Raw genomic sequence first — 23565 nt, forward strand, 5'->3', positions numbered from 1 at the left:
AATAAATAATCTGAGTGCTCCCAGGATCTCAGCCCAATAACATTGCCAGGACTGAACCACTGAAGGCCTATGGTAATGATAACTAACAAGCAAAAGGAATAACTATAGTTGGGCTTCGTCTGTCTCAAGAGACAACAGAGGACACCTTTGGGAATGAAGTCCAACCACTGTGTTAGCAGCACCAAAGTAACCTCCCCAGGGAACATTCCTGGGCAGTGTGTATGGGAGTCCTGGGCTGCCCAGACAACAAGACCCCTCTCTCAGTTTCACTGAGGTGGCCCAAAGGAAAATAAAGCACTGGTGATCCGCCACATCACACAACCTTGCTCTTTGCTGAAGGCCCCAAAATAGTGATGGGCAACTGGCAGCCCTTGAGCTGAATGTGACCTACAACCTCTCAAATGCAGCCTTCTGGTTCCTCACAGCTGCTTTCAGGAGAAAGGAAAAACTGCTCTCAAAGCACAGGCTGCATTGCCCACTAAACCCCACATTTTTCAGCTCCAAGTGCAATGCTGCTTCACTGATCGGCAGCCTCAACCATGTCAGCTCTGCCTATCAAGTTGTCCTGTGCTTAAGGCAGGATACAGGCAAAAGAGTTTATTAACCAGAGTGTAATAACCAGCTTCTTCCCAGGGGGAAGAGCCCCATTCCTATTTGTTAGCTAACGCAAGCAAGGCTGAAGCCGAGGAGGGCAAGGGAAATAACTATGGCCAGAAGTTTTGTTGCTATTCATACCAGGTGTTTAATAATCCCAAAATGTGCTTGGAATCACATATTGAGAGAAAGCACTACAAAATAACACCAGGGGGGGGGATTTATGGGAACTAGGAGTTCTGCTCAGAAGCTGGAACATCGGGCTGCTAGTTGAATGTACCGTCTTTCCCCTTTTTTAAGACACCGTCTTATAACTTTTTTTCCTCAAAAAAACACAGGGTGGCTTACTTTCGGTGGGATGTCTTATTTTTTTATTACCAGTACGGTTTTTACGGCTCAGGGTGCTGCTGGGCTCTCTTGAGTGCTTGGCGCTGCAGCAGCCACTGGTTCCGGGTGGCGGGGCAGCAGGCATCCTAGGCCGGGCCAGGCAGAGGCCGCTGGCTCAGGCGCTCCGCCTGCCACTGCAGGGCGCTCCAAGCTCCTTGGCCGGGCCAGGCAAGGAAGAAGCAGTGAGCCCAGCGGTGGCGACAAGCACAGAAGCGGCAGGGCGGCGATGGACGAGAAGGTGGAGCGCGGGGATGCAGCCAGCAAGGCGGGAGCGCGATCAGCTGTTAAGTGGAGCTCTTGGAGCGCCACTTCAGAGCTGATCGCGCTCCTGCAGTGCCAGCTGCATGGAGTGACTCTGTGAGTGGAGGTGCCTGTGGGGGTTGGTTTCCGCGGAGCGGAAGTATGGCTTATTTTGGGGGTATGTCTTATATTTCTCAAATGCTTAAAAACCCTGCCATGGCTTACTTTCTGACTACGTATTAAAAAAGGGGAAACAGGGTACCTAGTGGGCAGCCCCCCACACCTGTCAAAATGTCCTACAAGGTTTAGGGAACAAGACATGCGGTCCACTGGCTGGAAACAATCTCCTGCCTCTGCAAGAAACGTAGGAGTCCCACAGGATGATGACCCAGCTTTTATGCCTTGTGTCACAGCAAGGTTTTCTTTGGACTTACTAGAAAACTGCAGTTCGAATCCTTGACTTGTGCTGTTGCCATCGGAGATGAATTCGAGCCACATGGAACTGGATGTGCTGTTGACACTAAGGCCCAACATCTCTGTCCGGCTGAAGGTGCCCAGGAGGCGGGCAGAGTTGTTGTTGCCATCATAGATCTGGAAAAGGGGAAAAGAACTGCAACTGAGGATGGGCTCCTTCCCACAATTCTGCCCACCCCCAGCATTTGAATCGTCTTGATCAAATGCCTTCTTCTGGATAATAATTCTGCTCATTTTCTGCTTTTCTTACCTATAAACACTGATGGCATTATATCACTTAGAGTTGAGTGAATGCCCTTCCCCAATTTCTCAGTCCCATTAATTGTGAAATGGGAGATTTTTTTGGTGGTTTTCAGGGGTTGTTGGAGGAGAAGTGAGATTTCCCAGAGGTTTTCAAAATTCTGCTAAGCTGTGTCTAGTGCAGATTTCCCACAATGCCCCACTCTTTTTGTGGGAAATTAGTTGCCACCATGGGGGGCGGAAATGACACCCCTCATCACGCAATTAATGAGATTTTAATGGATTAATCAGATTATTTGTTAAATTGGCATAAATTTGCATATGATTGAGGAAATAAATATATCTCACAGGAATCACAATATTAAAAGTGGCATTCTTTCTGGGATAAGGGTGAAATGAGAATCTGCTGCAGCTTATATTATTATTTATTGAATTCATATTCTGTCCTTCCAGGTCAGCAAACATGTCAGTACTAAAACAGCACAATTAAATGCATGTATAAAATGTTCGCATAGAAAGGGTGTTGCCTGATTAACTGGGAGGGGGGCAGGTTTTCAGTCAAATAAAATGTTTCATCCAATCAATCAAACTGATTGTTGTTGTTTAGTCATTTAGTCATGTCCGAGTCTTCGTGACCCCATGGACCATAGCAATCAAACTGATAAATCAATGAAAAGCTGCAGTGAGTGGCCCAGAAGTGTATTAGACACTGTTCACTGGAACTCCCCTGGTGGCTACATTATTTTTCTGTTGGAGGGTTTTGCTTGGTCTTTTAAGAAACAGAAAGGGAGAGTCAGAAGAGGAGAAAGAAGACAGGAAGAGAATGAGAGGGGAGGAGAAAGATGGACACGTAAGGTGGAAACTAAGGAAAAAGAGTGCCTGGGGCCTCAGGTCGTGTTAAAGGTGCTCTGTATTTCCCTGTGTGGTTAAACCACCTCATAATAAGCCACCCCTGCCCTACTCTTCACCTCAAATCCAAGGAAAGTGTTGTATATTGTGAGTCAGGATGTACTGAAGTTGATTTAGCTCTTTGGCATTAAACTGGAACAAATAGCAATACAAAGAAAACTCGCTTTCCCAGATGAAAGAGGCAGGGCAAATGGAGGTAAAGACGGTCCATAGTACTAAGCACTTTATAAAAAAATATGAAATAAAATAAAATGATAGATGGATAGCACTTTGGGACAAAAGACAGAAACCCAAAGCCCAGTCACCAACAACAGCCCACCAGTCCCTTAAAGAGGCAGATATGCTTTCCTGAGAACTTTTCATTGAAACATCAACCACCATTTTGAAGATGTTTTCTCTGGCAAAAAGTTTGAGAAAATCTAGGCTGTCAACATTTGGGAAGCAACTGTACTCTGACAGCTGGTTCCTGCTTGGCAGGGTTGCAAATTCTGCTCAGGATTAATCCATTTGGAGATGAGTGGATTTTCCTCATTGTAAGCCTTTCATCTGCCCACCAGATTAGCCATTACCTTCAAGACATCCTGGGCCTCCAGGCTGAAAGTCCTGGCTTTGAGTTGAATTCCTTTCCCTGGCTGTGTCTGGATGGAGTAGATACATTCATGGTTGTTGTTGTAGTTCAGAGGGTAGTTTGGGGACAGCAGGACGCCTTGAGTGCCAGTTACAGAGGAGCCGCATTCAGCTACAGAGAGACGCAGAGTGGTTGGGTTTAAATATTTCTGGAACAGGCCACTAGTGTAAAGCGTGAGTGCACACAACGTTGGTATGTTCCCTATCTGGGTTGGGGTGTGCACAAATTCTCCCATCTACACACATACATAGAATTCTAGATCCAACACAAAGCACATGCTAAAACTCCCATGAACCACAGAAAAGAAAGTACAGAGCTGTGGGCAGCAGTGCCATTGGGGCAGGGCTTTGGAGAAGAAGTTCAGGATCCCACCCACAGCAGGGTAAGCAGGGAGGGTGTTTCCTCCATTCCCAAGAGGACTGGCTTACGATATTTTGAAGTAAGCAAGGACACATTCAGGCACTTCCCTGAGCATGAAAACCCAGTGGAAGAGGTGCACATGCGAACCCTGCAGGGGGCTCTTTTGTTTACTTGAACTATCTGCGCAAAGGATACTGATAAAGCACAGTCTCTGCTCATGCGAAGCTTTCCACTTGAGCTCAGGCAAATGTGAGTAAAAAACAAAAACCCCAACCCTGCAGACTTCATTCAACATGAGGAGGTTGGGAACTCAGAAAGGAGACTGATGCACACAGGGATCTGGTGTGCCCCCCACCCACAAACACAGCATTTGCATGTTTCAGAACTGGCCTCTACAGGGAAGTTCCAGTAACACCATTTCACCCCTTCCAGCCATGACAAACACATTGAGGAACTCAGAACTCAAAGTTATAACGCTCTGCCCAGCAGAGGGATTGGAAACAACCTCACCTTGACTGAAATATCCAACCAGCCATAGCCCCCAGCTCCAGTAAAAGCAAAGCCAACCTCAAGATCCCCTTGCGAACAGCCAAGGTGACCAGGGAAGGCAACAGAAAGACAGTGGTCCTGAGAGTTCCCCACAGTTTCACCACTGGTAGCATATGAAGACACCTTCTTCTGCCAGGTCAGACTATGCGACTCAGAATTGTTACCTCTGATTGGCATTGACATTCCAAGGCCTCATGAAGAGTTGTGTTGATGGGAACTGTAGTTCAAAATGCTTGGAGAGCACCAGGTTGTGGAAGGCATATCAAAGTGGGACTAGAGATCTGCATTTGTCACTTGCTGCAGGCAAAGCATTTCATTGCCCATTTCAATGTGCTGCCCTGTGTAAGTTTCCTACACTCACCCAATGTTACAGCCAACCCAGGGATTGCTAGCATCTGGTGTAACACAACCTTTTAAGAAGTGCAATTAGCACATGTGTCTTTATGGAACTCATTAGGCTCCTGATTATTGAGAGTGGCAAAATTACCGAGGGAGCACTTCAGCATATTTAATTCAGGAAAATGGATCTTCAGCAAAAGAAAACCTCCAGGTCCTGAACAGACTTGTGTTCTGAGGTTTCGCAGTCCACAAATATGTACACACATATTTTCCAGTGCTCACAGTAAATGTTTTGGCATGTCTACAGGGGTCTCAGTCTCCTAATTGATCTACCTATACCTAGTAGACCTGGTATTGATTCACCACTGCATTCATCATCATAATCGCCATCATCATTCTCTGGTTGATGATATGAGTCAAGGTCTTCAGGGGAAACAGAGCGCCTGAGGTGGGACTAGGACCCCTGCATGAAGGTCACACTCTAGGATGCCTCCTAGAAGTGGAGGAGTGGGGGCAGCAAATAGAGATTGTTGGTGAAGAACACCTGGAGACTGGAGAGGTAGTCAAGGGGGAAATTACTTCCTTAGCTAGATCTACTAATACAGCCTCCTTGAGAAGGTGCAGTATATCTGCAGGAAATTCTGGAATTAACAATGCTGTCTTCTGAAGTAGAGGCTGCTTTTGGACAGTTGAGTAATGAGGATGAAACACCGAATTCATGCTAGAGCTGCATGAACACCTTAGCTATGAGAGAGGTTTCCAGGGGATGAGGAAATTCCTCTAAATTCAGCTGAGGAAGATCTTCCCTGTGAGATATTGAATTGCTGAACTGCTTGCTCTCCTTCACCAGGGAGATATTCTGTTGTCCTCCTCTCCCTGTGTAGTGAGTGCTCCTCAACCAAAGCAAGGGCAGAGCCTCCTCCTGCTGACCTTCCATTGTAACAGCCCACCTGAACTGGCTCTGAGATGCAGGAGATGTTGGCCAACTGGAAAGATCTGCCATAACTGAGTTGAAAATGGCAAGTGCTGCCATTGAATGTGGGGTGGCTGGTGTGGAGGCAAGAGGCAAAACTTGAGTAGAAGCAGAACTAGCTATAATAATGTCTACTGCCTTTACAGGCTGCAATTTTGCTGCTGCAATTCCCTGAGGGGGATGGGGAGTGTGGATCCCCCCCCCCCGTCTTCCTATTTAAGTACAGGCAAAGAAGCCCTTTGAACAAGTCAATAGTTTGCCGATCCTTAACACACACAAAAAAAATTGTGGGAAAACTGTCTAACCTCCCACTGAGAGCTAAATACTAGCAGTTTGAAAAGGCTTAGCTGTACTGAGCAAAAGGATGGCCGGGGGGGGGGGGATCCAGAGGCTATTGTGGCTGAACTCAGAGTCTAAAGAAGTTGCAGATAGATAAGGAAACCAACAATTGAATAGGCCTCAATAAATGAGCAGGAAAACACCAGAGCAGGGGAAGGAGAAGAACTGGAGACAAGGCTAAACACAGAAATAAATTAAACAACAGGTAGAAGGAACAAGGAAGTACCCAGCCAAAAAGGAGAATACACCAGGAGTCTCAGAAAAAAATGTCCACATTCTGCAAGGCAAAGTAATAATAATAATAATAAAAACCTGAAGAAGGAAGGAGTGGGAAAGAGCTAAAATGGCAGCTTCCTGTTTGGATTATTTATTTTATATTTTGCAAGCTTGCAATGTTGCCTGTTGACTGCCGGGTGATGCCAAACCTAAATCCCAATCTGGTGGCAGTTTTTATGGGGGTCTCAGAAAAAATGATGAATAGTTTACAAATAAGTCAGAATATTAAACCATGCTTTGAATATGGTAATATCCTTCCTAGTTTTAGTTACAGGTAGGTAGCCGTGTTGGTCTGAGTCAAAGCAAAATAGAAAAAAAATCCTTCAGTAGCACCTTAAAGACCAACTAAGTTTTTATTTTGGTATGAGCTTTCGTGTGCATGCACACTTCTTCAGATACGCTAGTTTGTAAGCCAGGGTTGGGAGACCTTAGATTTAGGGGCCAAAAGCAGCCCTCCAGGCTTCTCACGCCTAGCCCTCAGAACTCTCTTCAGACTATGCCTCTCCCTGGCCTTGCTTTGCACCTTCCCCTCAAGTGTTTTTGCCTTATTGGATCCTGTTTTCGACCTGTGACACTTGCTTGGGTGGAGGGTGGGTGGCGTGTGTGTGTGTGTGTGTGTGTGTGTGTGTGTGTGTGTGTGTGTGTGTGTAAACCTCTGACTCAAGTGTGGCTGGATTGTAGCCTCCTGTAGAAAGTAACCCACAAATTTTGCTCCACTCATTTTGGCCTCTAGCCTTGCCCATCTCTGATCCTGCCCACCACAGGTTTGTGGTGCCCAGAGAGTTGATTATTAGATAACGAAGGCATTCAGCTGGAAAAAAAGAGCTCTCTCTATTGTAGACCATTAACCATAGTTTTTAGGTTTGCACAGAACAGGCAGCTCTGATAAAGCTCTGGCTTGTTCACCTGCTTCCATAATGGAAGGAACGAAGCTTCTAGAAAGGGGCTTGGACCAGGTGCACACCATGTTCTGGATTATTAAGTCAGGATTTGATTGCAAGAATTCACTGAGGTTTTGCCACCGTGGTTTGAGCTACCTATGCTTTCCAAGCACTTATTTCACCTGCCTATGCTTAGGAGGAATGTCAGTGTAGATGAAAAGCTGTTCTAATGTTTTAACAGCATGTGATGACCCAGCTTTCTCCAGGTCTTTGCTTTCCATAGATTCATAGAATTGTAGAAGGGACCCTGAGGGTCATCTAGTCCAATCCTTTCCAATGCAGGAATCTCAGCTAAAGCATACAACCCAGATGGGCATACAACCTCTGCTTAAAACATTTGATGGAAAAGATACCACCTTACAAGGGAGTCCATTCCACTTTCTTATAGCTCTTGCTGTCAGAAAGTTCTTCCTAATGTTTAGTTGGAATCTCCTTTCTTGTAACTTGAAGCCATTGGTTTGGATTCTACTCTTCAGGGCAGGAGAAAACAAGCTTGCTCCATCTTCCATGTGACAACCCTTGAGATATTTGAAGATGGCTATCATACCCCATCTCAGACTCCTCTTTTCCAGGCTAAGCATACCCAACTCCCTTAACCATTCCTCATAAAGCTTGGTTTCCAGACCCTTGGTCACCTTGGTCACCTTGGTCACATTCCTCTACACATGTTCCAGCTCCCTGTTGTCAGAGAAACTCCACATGTGGGTGGCACAACAGAATTCAAGACAGATCCTCCTGTCTTTCACTTGCTTTGCCCCGCCTTGTCCCTCCAACGTTTCCTGCTTGTTGGCACTGAGAAAGCCCACAACCCCACAGAGGACTAGCTATTTGCCCGTGAAACATTATGACATGGTAGATTGCCCAAGCAAAATTAAAGCACGTGACCACCTACCAACACACCTTGGCAGAGGCGAACTCCACACACGCCGTCTACCGCCCAGGCAGGTAATGCGCGAGATGCCCTCCAGCCGGTACCCAGGGAAGCAGGAGAAGGTCAAGACATCCCCCACACCAAACTGAAGGCCCTTGCGGATGCTGTAGACTGGCACTTCTGGCTCGTCACAAGGCTCTAGGTCATATTCTGACAGACAGACAGACAAAAAGCAGGCATGACATTACTGAGCAAGCCTAGAGTTTTTCTTCTCCCAGGCTTCAAGGGCAGCCCCATGTAGAGCACATTGCTTTATTCTCCATAAGGATCCAGCAATGCCCATTCCCACAAGGCTCTTCCTGCTTCCTGACCTCTTAACACCTTCATGTCACCTCAGAGCTGCAGGGGCAACAAATGTTCCTTTGAAAGATTAGTTGTCTGATTTTTGGTGACTGGAGGCATTTTGGACACCAAAAAATAAAGTTGCATAGATTGTGTGGTTGAGGAGGAAGCACAAAAGGTCATGTGTGTGTGTGTGTGTGTGTGTGTGTGTGTGTGTGTGTGTGTGTCAGACAGCCACATCAAAAGATTTAAGAAGGTGGATAAATGCTGTAGGTTAGCTACCCTTGTTTTAAAGGAAAAACAGTGCCTACCTGAAAAGGTGATGTTGAAGCCCTCGTAAGAAATGGAGAAGTCCGAAATGAAGCGGATTTGAGCGGAGAAGTTCCCGAAGAGGCCAGCGCTGAAAGGAGCAGGCAGGTGGGAGCCAGTGAGCTGTTTCAGTGGCTGGCTGAAGCTGCCATTCTCTGTGATCAGCAGGTAGTCGTGGCCACTCTCCAAGTGGAAGGTGTGGAAGGTGAAGAAGACACCTGTGGAGCGACACAAATGCAGGGAGGCACCCCAGCTCAAAGATACGTGTCAAGAAACATGGTTGAGCAGCAGCAGCAGCATCAGCATCAGAATTCACCATCCACTGAGCCACTGAGTTCCATGGTACACAGCATTTTTCAAAGAACCATCTTTTCACTCCGAAAAGACGACAGCCAAGGCAAGTTTGCTTTTCTATTTTACTGCTTTGCATATTTTATACTTATTATGGAATAGGACTAGGAACTGGCCTCAAACACTGGAAACCTAAATGGGATACTAAAGCAGCTGCAGGTTGGAGCTACTGATTTGATTGGAGCAGCGTAATAATATCAAAAAATGGGGACCAGTTTGTTCCTTATTAGGTCCCTTTTTCACTTTTTGCTTTCAGTCATATGGATTAGATTCCTGACTTCTAAACAAACAGCAAACAATAAAACTGAGACACTTTATATTACATCATGTGGAATCTGCACTCCTTTTCTACTCTCATGTATGGAATCACAGCGCACACAGAGCCCTGAACCCGGCTGCAGCTACGCTTTGTCTGGGGTAGCATTTGCATATGGGTAAAAGCCTTACGGCTTGAGAGGACGTACAGTGGAGAGGTGCTACTGCACTGGGCCCAGAGTCAGAAGATAGCTCAGGCTCTGAGATTTCATTCTCACTTCTTTCCTAAAAAGGTCTTTAAAAAAAAAAAGAGCAAGTCTCTAGGCCTTACCCGGGAAGTCCAATCTCTAGAGTTCAGACTCCCTGACTCCTTTTTTGAAGGCTATATTTTGGTCTTCCTTGATGCATGTGTCACTCTAAGACTTTTCTCCAGAAGTGGACATCAGAAAAGAGCTCACCTGGCTCCCTGTGAAGGGACTCCACAGACAGAAGCCGTGTTTTTATCTTCCCCGTGGAGAATGCAAAAGGTAGCAGCACAGACAGGAGCACATGCTCTTTGCAACTGAGGTTCAATTCTACTCAAAAAGCATTATTTTGTTCTGAGTGTGCAAACATTTTTTTTTTTAAAAAAACATTCTAATGCAAATAAAGCCCACCATTAGCCCCACAAAATTGTCCAGTGTTGCTGGTGGAGGGCTGAGAGAGAGAAAAAACCCCTGCAGTATAGTTCAGTGTTTCTATCTGGTCTCATGTCATATTGGGGTTTTTTTTGGGGGGGGCGGTGTTGAGGCAGCTGGGGAGATATTAAGCAGATTATAGCAGCAATGTGGGAGGAGTGATTTACTGCTTTCCCACCCCTGGGGAAAAACAAGGGGCTCCTTGGGGGTGGATTGGGGCTGCTTGTATAAATGCCTAAGTGAATATGCCCATTTCAAAGGCTTGGATTTTATTTATTTTTTTGCTAGGAAAAAAAAAGCAAAGCAAAGGGAAGGGAAGGGAAGGGTGGCTGTTTGACCCATGCTCATAACATTGCTGTAATTACGCATTATAAATAAATAACCACTACAAATGCTCTTAGGATACACTGTTTGCTTTTTAACAATTTATGCTTCAATTTATCCAAGCGCAGCCATCTGAACCTTGGTTGCTGTATATCTTAAATCTCTTTTGACATATACGCCTGCCACCTTTGAATATGGCAAATGCCATGCCTGGCCTTGTGCCTTTAATAGCTGTGTGTCAGGCAGAAATTCAACAGACGAAGCCTTTTTTTCTTTTTAGTATGGAGGTACAGTTATGGGGAAAAGCTTCACCTCCTGAAATTCAGTATGCCAGACATGTTATTTGCATGTAGTTGCTGATATATTTTGGGGCCTTCCAGCCATCTATGAAAAAGGGTACAAATCACACAGCATATGAAAATGCTATGCAAATTTGCATCCTCTTTTGCCAATGGCGTTTGGGGGTGGGAATTGCATTCAGTGTATTGGATCTTTTAAAAAAATCCTCTTGACATCTCTAGTAGTGATGACTTCTTTCTGGGTAAATATGTCCTGGATCAGGCAGTGTGCTTCTCTTTGGGATCAAAGGCTGCTGGAAGAAATGCTCTATGAAGTTGCCAGTGCATCATCATGGCAACTGAGGTGTGTGATAGAAATGTAATCAGTAATACTTCACAACTGCTTTACCTACATTATATCACTCCTTCTTACTACAAGCATGCAGTTGGGAGGCTCAGGGAGAGATTGTGGCTTGCCTAAGGCCCTGAGTGAGTTTAGGGTCATATCAACATTTCAACTAGGGATGTCCTGACCTGATTTGCAGTTTATTCCCTTAAACACCAGTTCATCACAGATCAAAGCATGCTGAAAAGGGCATTCTGGTCACACACCAGGGCTGTGGAGTTGGCTGACACACTTAGCAGCTTGTCATTAAGTGATATACAGGGAAGTAAAAACTGAATACTGTAAGGTACATCATTCTGAAGATACACTGTGGTGAAGGGTGGAGACAAAAGCACTCTGCACATGACCCAAGGCATTCCCTTCTTTATTTTCTTATATTTCACATGTTCAGAGAGCGACCATTGGCATTAAAAACAGGTCCAACATTCCTTGCTGAAACTGAGCTTGGCTTTTTATTCTTAGCAAAACCGGGTCCTGCCAAACAAATTGGTCGAGCTGGATTCTGAGCTATCTAATCTCTTACAAATATACTGGGATTTCTTTCTTTCTTTCTGATGCATTTTAATGTCTTAAAAATAGATTTATTTTTAAACTGTAATTTTACAGCTCATTAGTCCATAATGCAGATAAGTTCTCTTGGCCACACAGAAAAGAGATTAAAAGCACAGAGAATCACAGCTGGGAGGCGAACATGGGGGAAAGTCTTATCTCTATGGTGCTAAAACATGAGTGAAACCTTGGACTGAGCCAAAGCCACTCACGGTTGGTACAAAAAACTGTGCCAAATACATCTCTCTCTCTCCTCCCCGCCAACACTCCTTAAGAATTATCCATCTGCGTACTGAGATTGTCAGTTGTTGTCGGTGCCCTCCTTGATACCATGTAGAAATATCTGATTGGTTGTGCAGTACAGCAACATCCTCATATTCACTATGTATCTGACTGGCTTGGATCACCCGCATGACTGCTCTAGGAAGCATTGCTCTTACTCACATTGCCCGCATTTGCCCTCACTGACAACATTGTGCAGCAGGATCTGATAGACTAGGGAGTGCTATGATAGTACCTCAGCCACTACAAAATATGTGACTTGCGATGGGGAAAGGGAGAGAAGCAGCAGTTGTGGGTGGAGGCTACCAGTGCTGAAGCAGAAGCTTGTGAAAGAAAGAATGGCTGGCTTCACACAACAAGTAAGCCAAGTTATGGCTTACCAGGGCAGTATAAAAACGTAGGCTCTGGGAAAGGAGCTTGCAAATACTTTGCACCTCCCTGGTCTTTCTCTCTCTCTTTTCACTTCCATACCACACTGTGCTAAGCCAATATTAGCATGCTATCCAAACTAGAACTTGTGGTTCAGCTCTCTCTTCATTAACAACGAGGTGTAGCCAATGGCATAGTGGTATTCAGTGGCATATTGCCTCTGATTCTGGAGGTAATATATAGCCATGAGGACTAGCAACCTTTGATGAATAATTGTTGTCCTGCCTGAGCCCTACAAGAATATTCTCCCAGCACTCCTTTGCAAGAACTGCATGCCAAGGGTCGATTTCACCCACCATTCCAACTGCTGCCAGCCAGGTGGTCTTAGGAAGCTCACAAAGTATAAAAGCAATAGCCTTCCCTTGTCACTTCTCTTATGTTACCTGGTATTTAAAGGTATGAAAATGGAAGCTCCATGAATTAATTGCTAATAGATCAATGCATTAATTTTTCTGATCCTTAAAAAAAAAAGCCACTTGAGTGAGAGCCATGACCCCTATTTTAGGGTAATACTACTTAATTACCTGCTCCCACTGATTCACCTTGCCAATCAATTTGGAGAACTGCTTTCTGGTGAAGCGGGGTGCCAAGTATCTGAATCACCTAGGCCCGGCTAATCATGTGGCTTCTTCCTGTCTGATATTAATGACGCATTCAGCTTTGAAACTGCCATCATGCCCAGCCCCAGATATACATAATGAACTAAAAGCACACCTGGAAGAGGAGCCCTTGTGGCAGTGCCATCAGCTTGCTATGTTATCCTCCACTAACAGAAGACTCCAGTTCAGAAGTCTTAGTGAAACCACATTCTCCTCTGCTCCATTAAAGTCAAGGACTATTAAAGGAAACTGGCCCTTGCAAATGAAGAGGCAGATGAGCTAGTAACTTAGACAGAGCTGCAACTCCTGTTGAAAGCTCCGTTTTGAGGATGATCCCTGCTGAAGCAACCTCATGAAACCTCCAGCCAGAGCCCTGCATGGAGCTGTCCAGGGTACTACATGGCCTTGCCTCCGTATTGCTGAGGGCATTACTCAAAGCAGAACACTACCTAAGGGTGAAGATTCATTGCCTGGGGATAAAAAACTGATTATTATCATATTGGGTTGAAACCAACAGTGTTCTGTCTTTCAACAGCGGCTCCCTATGAAGGGCTGCAATCCTTCTTAGGGGTTAATCAGTGCCTGGGGACCGTTGTGATCAAAAAAACATTCAGCAGTAGCAAGGAGCTAACTGTAAAGCAACCATGTATAGGAAGAAAAGCTGGCAGCCTCAAAGCTTTGATAGCACAGGATTTAAAAGGCTAGCAACTTAATTCCAATGGATAACAAAAAGCACTGTGCTTAGCTTTAGGTTGGTAAGAAGGAGAGTTTGCTTTCTTAGTTTTCAAAGGCAGCCATGGCTACATTTGCAAGGTTGGATCAGAGACGTCAAGATCCTTGATGTGCAAATGGGCATGATTCTGCTGTACCTCCCGGAGACCATGAGACATCAAACCTCTCTGACAGTCTGTGCAAGTCAAGCTGGGTGGGGGGTGGGGAGACGCGGAGACAGAAAGACTAAGCAAGCATCAAACACAGAGGGGAAAAGGAGAATACCTGCCTCTTTGTCAAGAACTGGGCAGTGGAAGCCTGTGGAGGTTGGTGCACAGCTTCCCTGTATGGTGAGCAGGCAGGATTGCAGTTTTTAATATCTCCCTAGTAGGTAAAGCGTTTCCAGGTACTAGAATGAGTCTATCCATCCAGATTGGCTAGTGTATCTCTGGTCCCCTTTAAGGCTCTGAGAATCCGCCTGAAGGCTAAAGGCGCCCCCCCCCCCCGCACTAATTCCTTCTCACTGCATCGTTTGTCAAAATCATGTTATTTTCTCAGGAAAACAAGCACACCTAGATAGGCAGGTATTGTTATTTCTGAAAACTCAATAAACACTTCTTTGAAAAGTAATCGGCAGCAACACACACTATTGAAAACAGAAGAAAGAGTGTCATGAAGGCCCACCAGCTGCAACTGCATGGAAGCCTTAGCAAGTGCATCCGTGTGAACAGAGGCCTCATACCTACAGACACCTGCACTGCATGTAGAACCACTAGAGGGAGGGAGGCATTTACATTTACAGCATGGGAGGAGAGACTACATATCCCACCCCGCTTCCCATCCATCCCCTTTGTGTCTTGGGTGAATTGATGAGTAGAATGCTTGAATAAGAACTGAATGTCTCAAAAACTGGAAGAGAAAAGCAGAAAAAGTCCCTTGCAAATAGCAGGATTTCTCCCACATCTGGGATCATGTTTCATCAACTAATAAACACACCAGATACAAAGTCAAGGGTTGTGGCAGAGCAAGGAAGCGTCCCTTGCTGTTCTTGGCTGGGGTGACACCCTGGCTGGAGGACAGGTCCATGGAGCTTTCAGTCGATCAGCAGAGGAGAGGAGGGATGGAGTGTATTGGACTAAATGTTGATTAAGTTTTCTGGTGAAACAACAGGCCAATGAACAGATCCTCATGTCAACCGCCCAGCAAATGGAGCTGTGGGGAAAACTCAAAACACTGAAATTACTTCTGCAACTGGGTGAAACACTGACCAGTATTATTACATTGGGAGTGGGGAAATTGTTCTGATTGTTTCAAAAAAACAGCAACATTGCACTTTATTTTGCCCTCTTCATGGGTGAGGTCCAAGTTAATTGCCCACATTTTCTCTCTCCTGCCCCCCCCCCCAAGGGCCTGGCTCTCCTCAACAAGAGGGACTAATAAAACCTTCCTTTTCAGGCTGTGACATTGCCTGAGCAGCAACCATCATTGCTGGCCTCTTGCTATTGGATTCTGCTTTGCCTCTTGACACCCATCTCTGACCTTGGTGCAAACTCCTGGCTCCTACTCAATGGCTGCCTGCAGCTCAGCTCTGACAGATTGTCTGACAGTGCAAAGCTTCAGGACTAGCTGGCCTGATATGAATAATTCCAGAAGACTGGCTTTCTCCCATGGGCCTGTCAACAGAGCAGGACCTTCTGATTGCTGCACTTCATGGTACGATCTGCTCTGCCCCAACAATGGGATTCAGGCAGGGATGGGGAACCCATCAGGCTATAACTCTCATCATCTAAGACCACTGGCCATTCTGCCTGTGGCTCATGGGAATAGGAAGCCAACAACAGTTTGAGAGTCACAGGTTCCACACCCCTGGATTAAAGTGAGCTGCCCCTTCCCAATTCTGATGCGCCTTTATACTCCTTAGCACAGACTCATGCACTGGAAGGTACCAAAATGCCATTTAATCCATAAAGACACATGATTCAACAGGGGCCAGTAAAATGCATTAGGCACTCATAAGCATAGCATGAAGGCAAGCAATTCTGCCTCTGCTGGTTGCCTCCTGCACCTGATATCTGTATGCACAATGTTCCTGTTCACAGAGCATCCCTGTACATTCAGTTTACCATGGCTTATGGCTGCTGATAGACCAATCTTTAAAACACTCCAAAAACTTATCATGTAGCACAGGGGTGGAGAAACATAGGAATGGTGGCTGAATGAAGCCCTGTAGGGGTCTCTCTCTCTCGCTCTGGAATATCCACAGTCCACAAGTCCTCCTTAGACCTGTTTCACATCCTCCTTGAGTGCATTTCTCTGATTTGAATGTGTACTTTAACTCTGATAATCTCTAATGCTTTTTTAAAAAGTACATTCTACATTCGTTGCTCCACCCACATTTGCCTTTGGCTCCACCTACCACTAGCAAAAGGCCTCCCAAAAGTTGACAAACAGGTGATGTGGCCATCAAGCTGCAGGTTTCCCACCCCTAATTTAGCACAGTTTTTTGTGACTGTGGCTTTTTCTCCAGTTACTTTCATATTATAAGAAGAAAGGCTCATTACTCATCCTGGGCTTCAGATAGGACTCAGACATGGGTAGCCCAGTTGAGTAAGTGCTCGTCCACACTTCTGCTTGTCCTGTGCCTAGACAGCAGGGGTCTGAGTGATTTCCCACTTGACCTGTGCTTTCTAGGCACAGAACTGAAAGGTTTTGTTTTGGCCCTGCCATCTGCTTTCCCCTGGAAAACCTGCTCTATAGTGCTAAATTGGAACAAACAGCAATCTGCAGAAAACCTGACTGCCCTTTGTTCCAATTCAGTGCTAAAGATCGGTTTTCCCCAGGGGAAAGCAGTGGGGCAAACAGGGGTGTGGATAAGGCTGAAGTCAGCACTAAAGATAGCAGCACTGGATTTAATTCTGATAGTGAGCTTGAACCCGACAGACAGAAGCCCCTGGAGCACAAGACCTTTGAACAAGGACACCCCAGAAACTGCCTGAGCCAAACTCTCCCACGGAATGAGAGCCTTCCCTGCTAGGTATGTCATGGGCTCCAATTCATGCTCTTCAATGCAGGTAGTGCTCCAGGTGGGGGCAGGTGGATAGGTGAAAGAGTACTTGGATTCAGGATCAAGGACTGGCCCTTAAAGGTCCTCCTCTCCCAAGTCAGGGATGGAGTTGGGGCCGTGGAAAGCTGGTTTGGGTCAGTTTTGAGCTCAGATGTTGTTGGAACAAGTGATCAGCACTCTGCTGGCCTGTCCAAGGTCCTGAAAACTCTGTATCTGACTGCCTTCAATATTTATTCTGTGTTTGTGCTCCTGGATTTGAGTAACAGACTGGACTCTTGCCTGCACTGCAAGTTCCCGCCCCCTTCATGAGCTTCTGATCCCATCTGCCTCCCAAGGGCTTTGGAATGGTCCTTGGGACATGACATGACAGCTTACACCAACCATATCGGCTCCACTCTTCATAATTCACTCAGTCTCTGGCCCCCTAAGGCTGATACAAAAGGCCCCACAGCCTTTCCCAAAATGAACAATTTCAAGCAAAGGTGTCCTGGGATCCACATCACATGGCCCCCACACGGCTTGCAGACGCTGCTCACGTAGGGTGGTCGGAAGCCGCTCTTTGATCTTCAGGAAAACAAGGAGCTGCACGAATTACATCTCACGGGAGAGTGTCAGGCTCTGTGTGCTGCACGTTAAGCATAGCGGTAGGATAATGGGAGGCCTCTCATCAGAAGAGAGAATCCAGGGCTGAGTGGATTAATGAAGAGTGGATTGCTCCTGCTCTGTGGGGTACCTTGCACAGTGTGCGACGCCTGCACTAATGCGTTGTGCTTTTCAGTGACTGGTTTATCTGCCTTAATACAATTGGCATCACAGAACTGATTGATAGCGGCTCCCATTGTGCTGGTATCTAGCAGAACTCGAAGAGCAGAGCCGCTGAATGCAGCTCAAAATTAAAGTGCACTTATGTGCCTGATTTCCTCTCTCTTTTCCCTTTTAAAAACCTGGCTGTTTGTAGCAGCATTTCTTCAAGTCCCAACTTTGTCCCAAACCAGCATGAATTAGCAGAGGAACCAGAAAATCCAATGCAGCTGGGGAACTTCATTGGGGGCAGGGTGTGCTAGTGTGGCCTGCAGCAGATTAATACCACAGCCAGAGGGGTACGGGGCAAAGGGTGTGGCAGAGGTGACTTAGCCCAGGACTGCATCCCATCACCGGGGAAAGATGGTTAGAAGGAAAGCAGTGAGGAGGTCAGGAAAACAGTGTTGGAAGATTGCAAAAACAAAAAAGGCAGGAAATGCCTGCCTATCTATTGCAGTTCCACATTCCATTCTACTTCAGCACAGTGAAAAACTGAGGAATTAGGAAATAGGGGAGAGTTTGGTTCTTGATTGAGGGGCATGCCACAAAAGACAGGGAGCAGGTACAGAGCACCTTGCTTCATGCTGTCTTTGAGTACATCCTTTCATTTTCTCCTAAAACAAGGGAAACTACTACCGGTATCCTTTCAATTTTATCAGTCATAGAGGTACTATCAGTGTTACCATATTTATAATTGCTACAGTGCATTTCGAAGCCAATACATTATCTGACAACTATTACAACAGCATTGTGGGATTAGTATTTCCATACTGCAGACGTAGGCAGTAGGCTGCGCTGGGACTTGAACCACAGAGGGGTGTACCTTTTGCACTATGTTACTCCAGAGTAAGTTTTTAGTCCTTCCACTTCATGGTAACTTCAGAAAATGTGATGGAGGGACACCTCCCTGCTCCGAGGAGCAGCTGGAGACCCACAAATCTAGATCTTTTCTTTCCACCCCCCATGGGACAAAGGGGGGGGAGCATGCCACATGAGTTACCTTTGCCATGAGAAGCTTCTATAACCCAAGTGCAGTTCAAATTGTTGGGGTAGAAATCCGGGAAGCCTGGAGAAAGCACAGTGCCACTGGAACCACGGATGTAGCCTCCACAGAGAGCTGTGATCAAGCAAGAGAAGAAGAGGAGACATTGAAAGTCAGAGCTCTCAGAGGTGGGGAGGGAATAGCAGTTGCTTAGCAAAGACCCAAGCACCTTCCCAGCTGCTGCCTGGTTTTCAGCCTTGCTTGGGCTAGGCAGCCTGATGCTATTGGACAGCCTTTATGACACTTTAGCAGTCCTGAAGGGATGCCCCCACCACCACGACATTGCTGACTAGAGGACAACAAGGGGTAAGGAGTACAGTGACGGCACCTGCTTGAACTGTTTCACTGACTGAAGTCGTTGTGTGGGCAGATGTGGGGTAAGGCGATCTCATAGGTGGCCCTACGCTGCCCTGTTTTCCCATCCTCTCTCAGTTAATTTTGGTTTACTTCCGCCTTACTTTCATGGGGTTTTTAAAGTGTCCACTCACCCCAATTTTCTACTCATATCAGGCAGGCACCTTCTCTGCACTCTTTTCAGCACTGACTAAAAACATTTTTTGTTTGTTTACACACATCTACCCAGGTATGCAGAATGCTGGCTGGTGTTTTAATCTGGTTTTTTTTTAGCTCATCATTTAATTTAATAATTTTTCAATGTTTTGAAACCTGTTCTTAACTGCTTCTACTGATCATTTTGTTGTTTTGTTCTGGCACCTTCTGTGACACAAGTGCTTCTGGTTTAGTATGTATAATCCATGTCTGGGCCTGACGGCAATACTCTGTTCCACTCTGAACCCTGGTCTCATCCCCTGAAGAAGAGGAATCTGTCAAGCAGAGTCCGGATACTTGAATTAGATAATCCTAATTCCCTAAAGTTTACATGAATAAGAATTGGTTATGGTAACAAGCAGAATAAAGAAAACAGCAAAAGAGAAGAGAAACATAGCAGCTATATTGGAAACAAGGCTATGAGCCATTTTGCTTCATGATAATCAGGAGAGAAGGATGGATGGGACCAATGGCCTAGCTCTCTGTTGTTATTATTCTTCAAGCCCAAACTTTTCAGCTTTTCAAAGCTCAGCTCTTACCCTCGCAACTAGGAAGAGGCCTGCTCCACTGAAAATTAGGTTCGCACTCCAAAGCTTCATTGTCACTCAAAGTGTAGCCTGCGTCACAGCTGAAGGTCACCAGGGCCCCCACATAGAAATCATCCCCATGTCGTTGCCCACTGACAGGAATCCCTGGGTCCAGGCAGTGGTCTGATTGGAGTTTTACCGCTGCAAAGAACAGAGAGGGAGAGGTTTGACTGATAGTCCTGGGCACGTATTTGGCCATTGAAAGCATTAAACACTACATTTATACTTATTTATTTGCAGATATATACTTCACAACCAAAAGATACTAGAGTAGTAACAAAATAAGATGATCACATTGTCTTAAATTTACTTGCTTATCACACTGACCCAGCTTCGAGGTATTTGGAGCAGGGGTGGGGAGAGAATCACACCTCAGAGATAGTCATAACTCTGGACTATAAGCAGGGATGGCCCACCCTGTTTCACCACCTGAAGCAGAATAGGAATTGCTGCCTCCTGGGCCGCCCTGCTGCACCCCAATTCCACAGTACTTGGTGGGAACCTGAGCCCTCCTCAAAGTACGACTGTTCTCTTGGCTTCTCCGTCTGAGGGTAGGGAAGAGGAGCAGAAATGCTACATGCTGGGACCCCCCCCTCTAGTTGGTGGAAGTGCTGGGGTGGGTTGCCTCTTGCACCTCCGCCACCTGAGGTGGGAGCTTACACCCTGTGTCATGGGTGGGCCGGCTCTGTCAATAGGTAATGATTTTAGGACTCTGTCTTGGGCTGCAATCCTCTGTACATTTACTTGGGATTAAATCACATTGAACTCAACTGATTTACTTTTGAGAAAATATGCATCACGCTGGGCTGCCAGCTGGTCATTCAGGCGACAGGGTGCACTTTGGATATGAGGTTGCTTTCATTCTGATCTGGTAATGTAACAGGAAATGGGGGGAAAGGCCTGAAACTATGCAAGGGAAACAAAATGCAAATTGGGGTGGGAGCAGTGATCAATTACATATCATTGCATAGCGTTTAAGGGCTGAAAACAACAATAATTGTGAATTATGATTAGCTGCAATTCCTGCATTGCAGGGGGGTTGACCTAAAAGACTCTTGGGGTCCCTACCAGTTTTAAAACTCTATGGTCATATTTGTTGGGTTGTTTTCTGCTCCAGAAGCAAACATTGGAAATTTCATTCTTTCATTTCTGTTTCTGCCAAAATTCTCCAACATCTTTAGATATAGATTGATATATAAAGCTATCCTGCCATTTCATTTCAAGATTCTGCAAAATGTTTCTCTTGTGTGTGTGTGGGGGGGGGGAGTGTTGAAACTTAAATCAAAGAGGGGAGCCGGCGAGTGAGAGATGGATCGTTCCTGATGTAAATTTGAGCAGGACATATTATTTTTGTAAGACATCCTCAAAATAATATAGACTGAATCTGGTTTGGTATCAGTTTTCCCCAGCCTCACAAGATATTATGAAGTACAGCTTCCCATCATTCCAGCTGACATGGCCAATGGTCAGGGATGAAGGAAATTGCAGTATAATAATAATAATAATAATAATAATAATAATAATAATAATAATAACAACGGAGGGTATCTGGCTAGGGAAGACTGATCTAGAAAACTATGAGAAAGGATGATAACATCACCACCACTGACTGGACCCAAGAGGCCAAGAATCTACAAAATATTTCCTGGAAGCCTCCATCACACTCTCATTTCTATTCAGCACTAAGTCCCCACCCTGCACCAAGCTTCATTTCTGAGCCCCCCATATACAGGCTGTGACTGACACTGAAGAATTTCAAGGTCTCCTAACATTTGGTATCAATAGTGCAAACCAAGCAAATAAGATGAATGGGGGGTGGGGAACATATTCCAGGCAGTTATAAGGTGGTTTTATGACACTGGTGAGGGCGTAATTGCCTGCATTTCCTGACTTACTTTCATAGCGGATTTGAAAGCCGACATCAGAGTGGCTCTTGTCAGTTGTGAAGAGGAGGTAGAGGAAGTTGCTGGTGCTAATGAGGAACTGGGGGACCTGAGTGCCGTCAAAGACGCCTATCAAGGGTGACGAGTAAGACTTGCCATCGCGCACTTCCAGTGTGTCGTAATTCACCTCAGTTTTAAATCTGCAATAGGGCAAGAGAAGTGCCTGTAAAAATGACAACTCCCTGTGTCCCCATTTGCCCGTCCCTTTATTTTAAACCAGGGTTGTGGAATATTTTCCCACTCATGGAACACACTCCCTCGTGAGCCGCTTTCCGGGGCCTGTGTGCCAGTAGGGGCAAGGGCCAAAGACGAAAGAGGGAGGACCTACAAATCCTGTAAGTAGGCTGCATTCCAACCCCACAAAAGGCAGGTATTCGCACGCACACCATACCATCTCCTGGCATCTCCAGGTTGGGCAGAGAAAGAAACCCATTTGAAATGCTGGAGAATCACTGTCTGCCAGTGCAGACAAGACTGACCTAAATGGAACTATGGTCTGACTTGGTATAAGAAAGCTTTGTATGTTCTTAAAATGGTGAAAGTTCATCTGAAACTGAACATTCCAAGGGCCACCTATAGATCTCAAGCTTGCTAGGTACACACAGTTCTCAGGTATCTGGCAACCACACTGTTTCAATTTATTCTAAAATTTATTTTTGTATTTTGAAAGTGATCTGGTGGAAATAAATCATAATAGCACCCACCTGTCAAATGTAATTTTGATAGGGTATCCTGGTTGAGCTTCTATGACCCACGCACAGTTCAGAGAATCCTTGTAGAATCCAGGCCAGCCAGGAGACAAGATCATTCCACTTGGAGAGGTCAGATGGCCACCACATGGAGCTGTCCACGTGTGGGGAGGGGAGCAAAAATACAAATGTTGGGCCAATAGATCAGTGCCAGCCACACACCCACATTTATGCCCCCTCTCCCACCCCACATGCCTCACAGAAGGCTCCCAATAACCACCATTCACTTTCAACCCCAAATGCCCAGAACAGTCCTATATTTTCATACACCACCATACCAAATGGGATTCTGGAGAGAAAAAGTGGTGGCTGTCAACAGGCTGCCTCTCAGAATAACCTTGGCAGAAGTAAGGCCACACCTTAAGAATTGCTTAAATTCTCCCTTACAATTGCATGGCCTGCAATGGTGCAGTAAAATGGGAAAGCATTTTAGCCCTCCCCAGCCACACATTATACACACAGTGTGTACAAAACCACACCAAAGTCATTTACTTTGAATTGCTCTGCAAAGGAGGGAAATTCTGCTGGAGCAACTTCTTTGAATCATAGAATCATAGAGTTGGAAGAGAACACAAGGGCCATCCAGTCCAACCCCCTGCCAAGCAGGAAACACCATCAAAGCATTACTGACAGATGGCTGTCAAGCCTTTGTTTAAAGACCTCCAAAGAAGGAGACTCCACCACACTCCTTGGCAGCAAATTCCACTGTCGAACAGCTCTTACTGTCAGGAAGTTCTTTGTTTAGGTGGAATCTTCTTTCTTGTAGCTTGAATCCATTGCTCCATGGTCTTACCCAAATCTGACAAGCTGTAGTTCTTCCAAAGTCTCCCCTTTTGTGCTTGTGTTAAGGGACAGGGACTCATCCTCATCTGATCATCCTAACACTTCGGAAGAAGGGTAACCCTTATACAAGTATCTGGTTAAACATGTGGGGGCTTAATATGGGGGGCATACAAGGCTCACCCCCAATGTTCCCCAATGTCACTCCATATGCAAAGATCAGAAGTGGAATTGATAAACAGATGGATGTTGGAGGTAGACCACCCCATTTTAAGCTCATGGGTTACAACAGAAAAACCTTAAAACAGTAATAGAGCAATCCAAACTCTCTTTGTGCCAGGCTGGTTTGTGCATGGATTGAGCAGAAGTGTCACTCCACCAGGGCAGAGCTCTCCCTTCCATTTGCCAAATGGAGCAT

At 45.7% G+C, this 23565-nt stretch overlaps 1 protein-coding gene across 1 annotated transcript in view; it reads right to left on the reverse strand.

The window, feature by feature from the left end:
• CSMD2 (CUB and Sushi multiple domains 2) overlaps window positions 1–23565 on the reverse strand; it is a 354334-nt gene that overhangs the window by 129113 nt on the left and 201656 nt on the right. The window contains exons 14-21 of the mRNA XM_088671318.1: window positions 22323–22461; window positions 21571–21758; window positions 19628–19816; window positions 18498–18614; window positions 8774–8989; window positions 8142–8330; window positions 3414–3583; window positions 1656–1812 (exon numbers count right to left, since the gene is read on the reverse strand). Coding sequence (XP_088527444.1) covers window positions 1656–1812; window positions 3414–3583; window positions 8142–8330; window positions 8774–8989; window positions 18498–18614; window positions 19628–19816; window positions 21571–21758; window positions 22323–22461 — 1365 coding nt within the window. The remainder of the gene's footprint in view (window positions 1–1655; window positions 1813–3413; window positions 3584–8141; window positions 8331–8773; window positions 8990–18497; window positions 18615–19627; window positions 19817–21570; window positions 21759–22322; window positions 22462–23565) is intronic.

This window comes from Zootoca vivipara, chromosome 6 (assembly GCF_965207765.1).
Source record: "Zootoca vivipara chromosome 6, rZooViv2.hap1.1, whole genome shotgun sequence".
Classification (NCBI taxonomy): domain Eukaryota; kingdom Metazoa; phylum Chordata; class Lepidosauria; order Squamata; family Lacertidae; genus Zootoca; species Zootoca vivipara.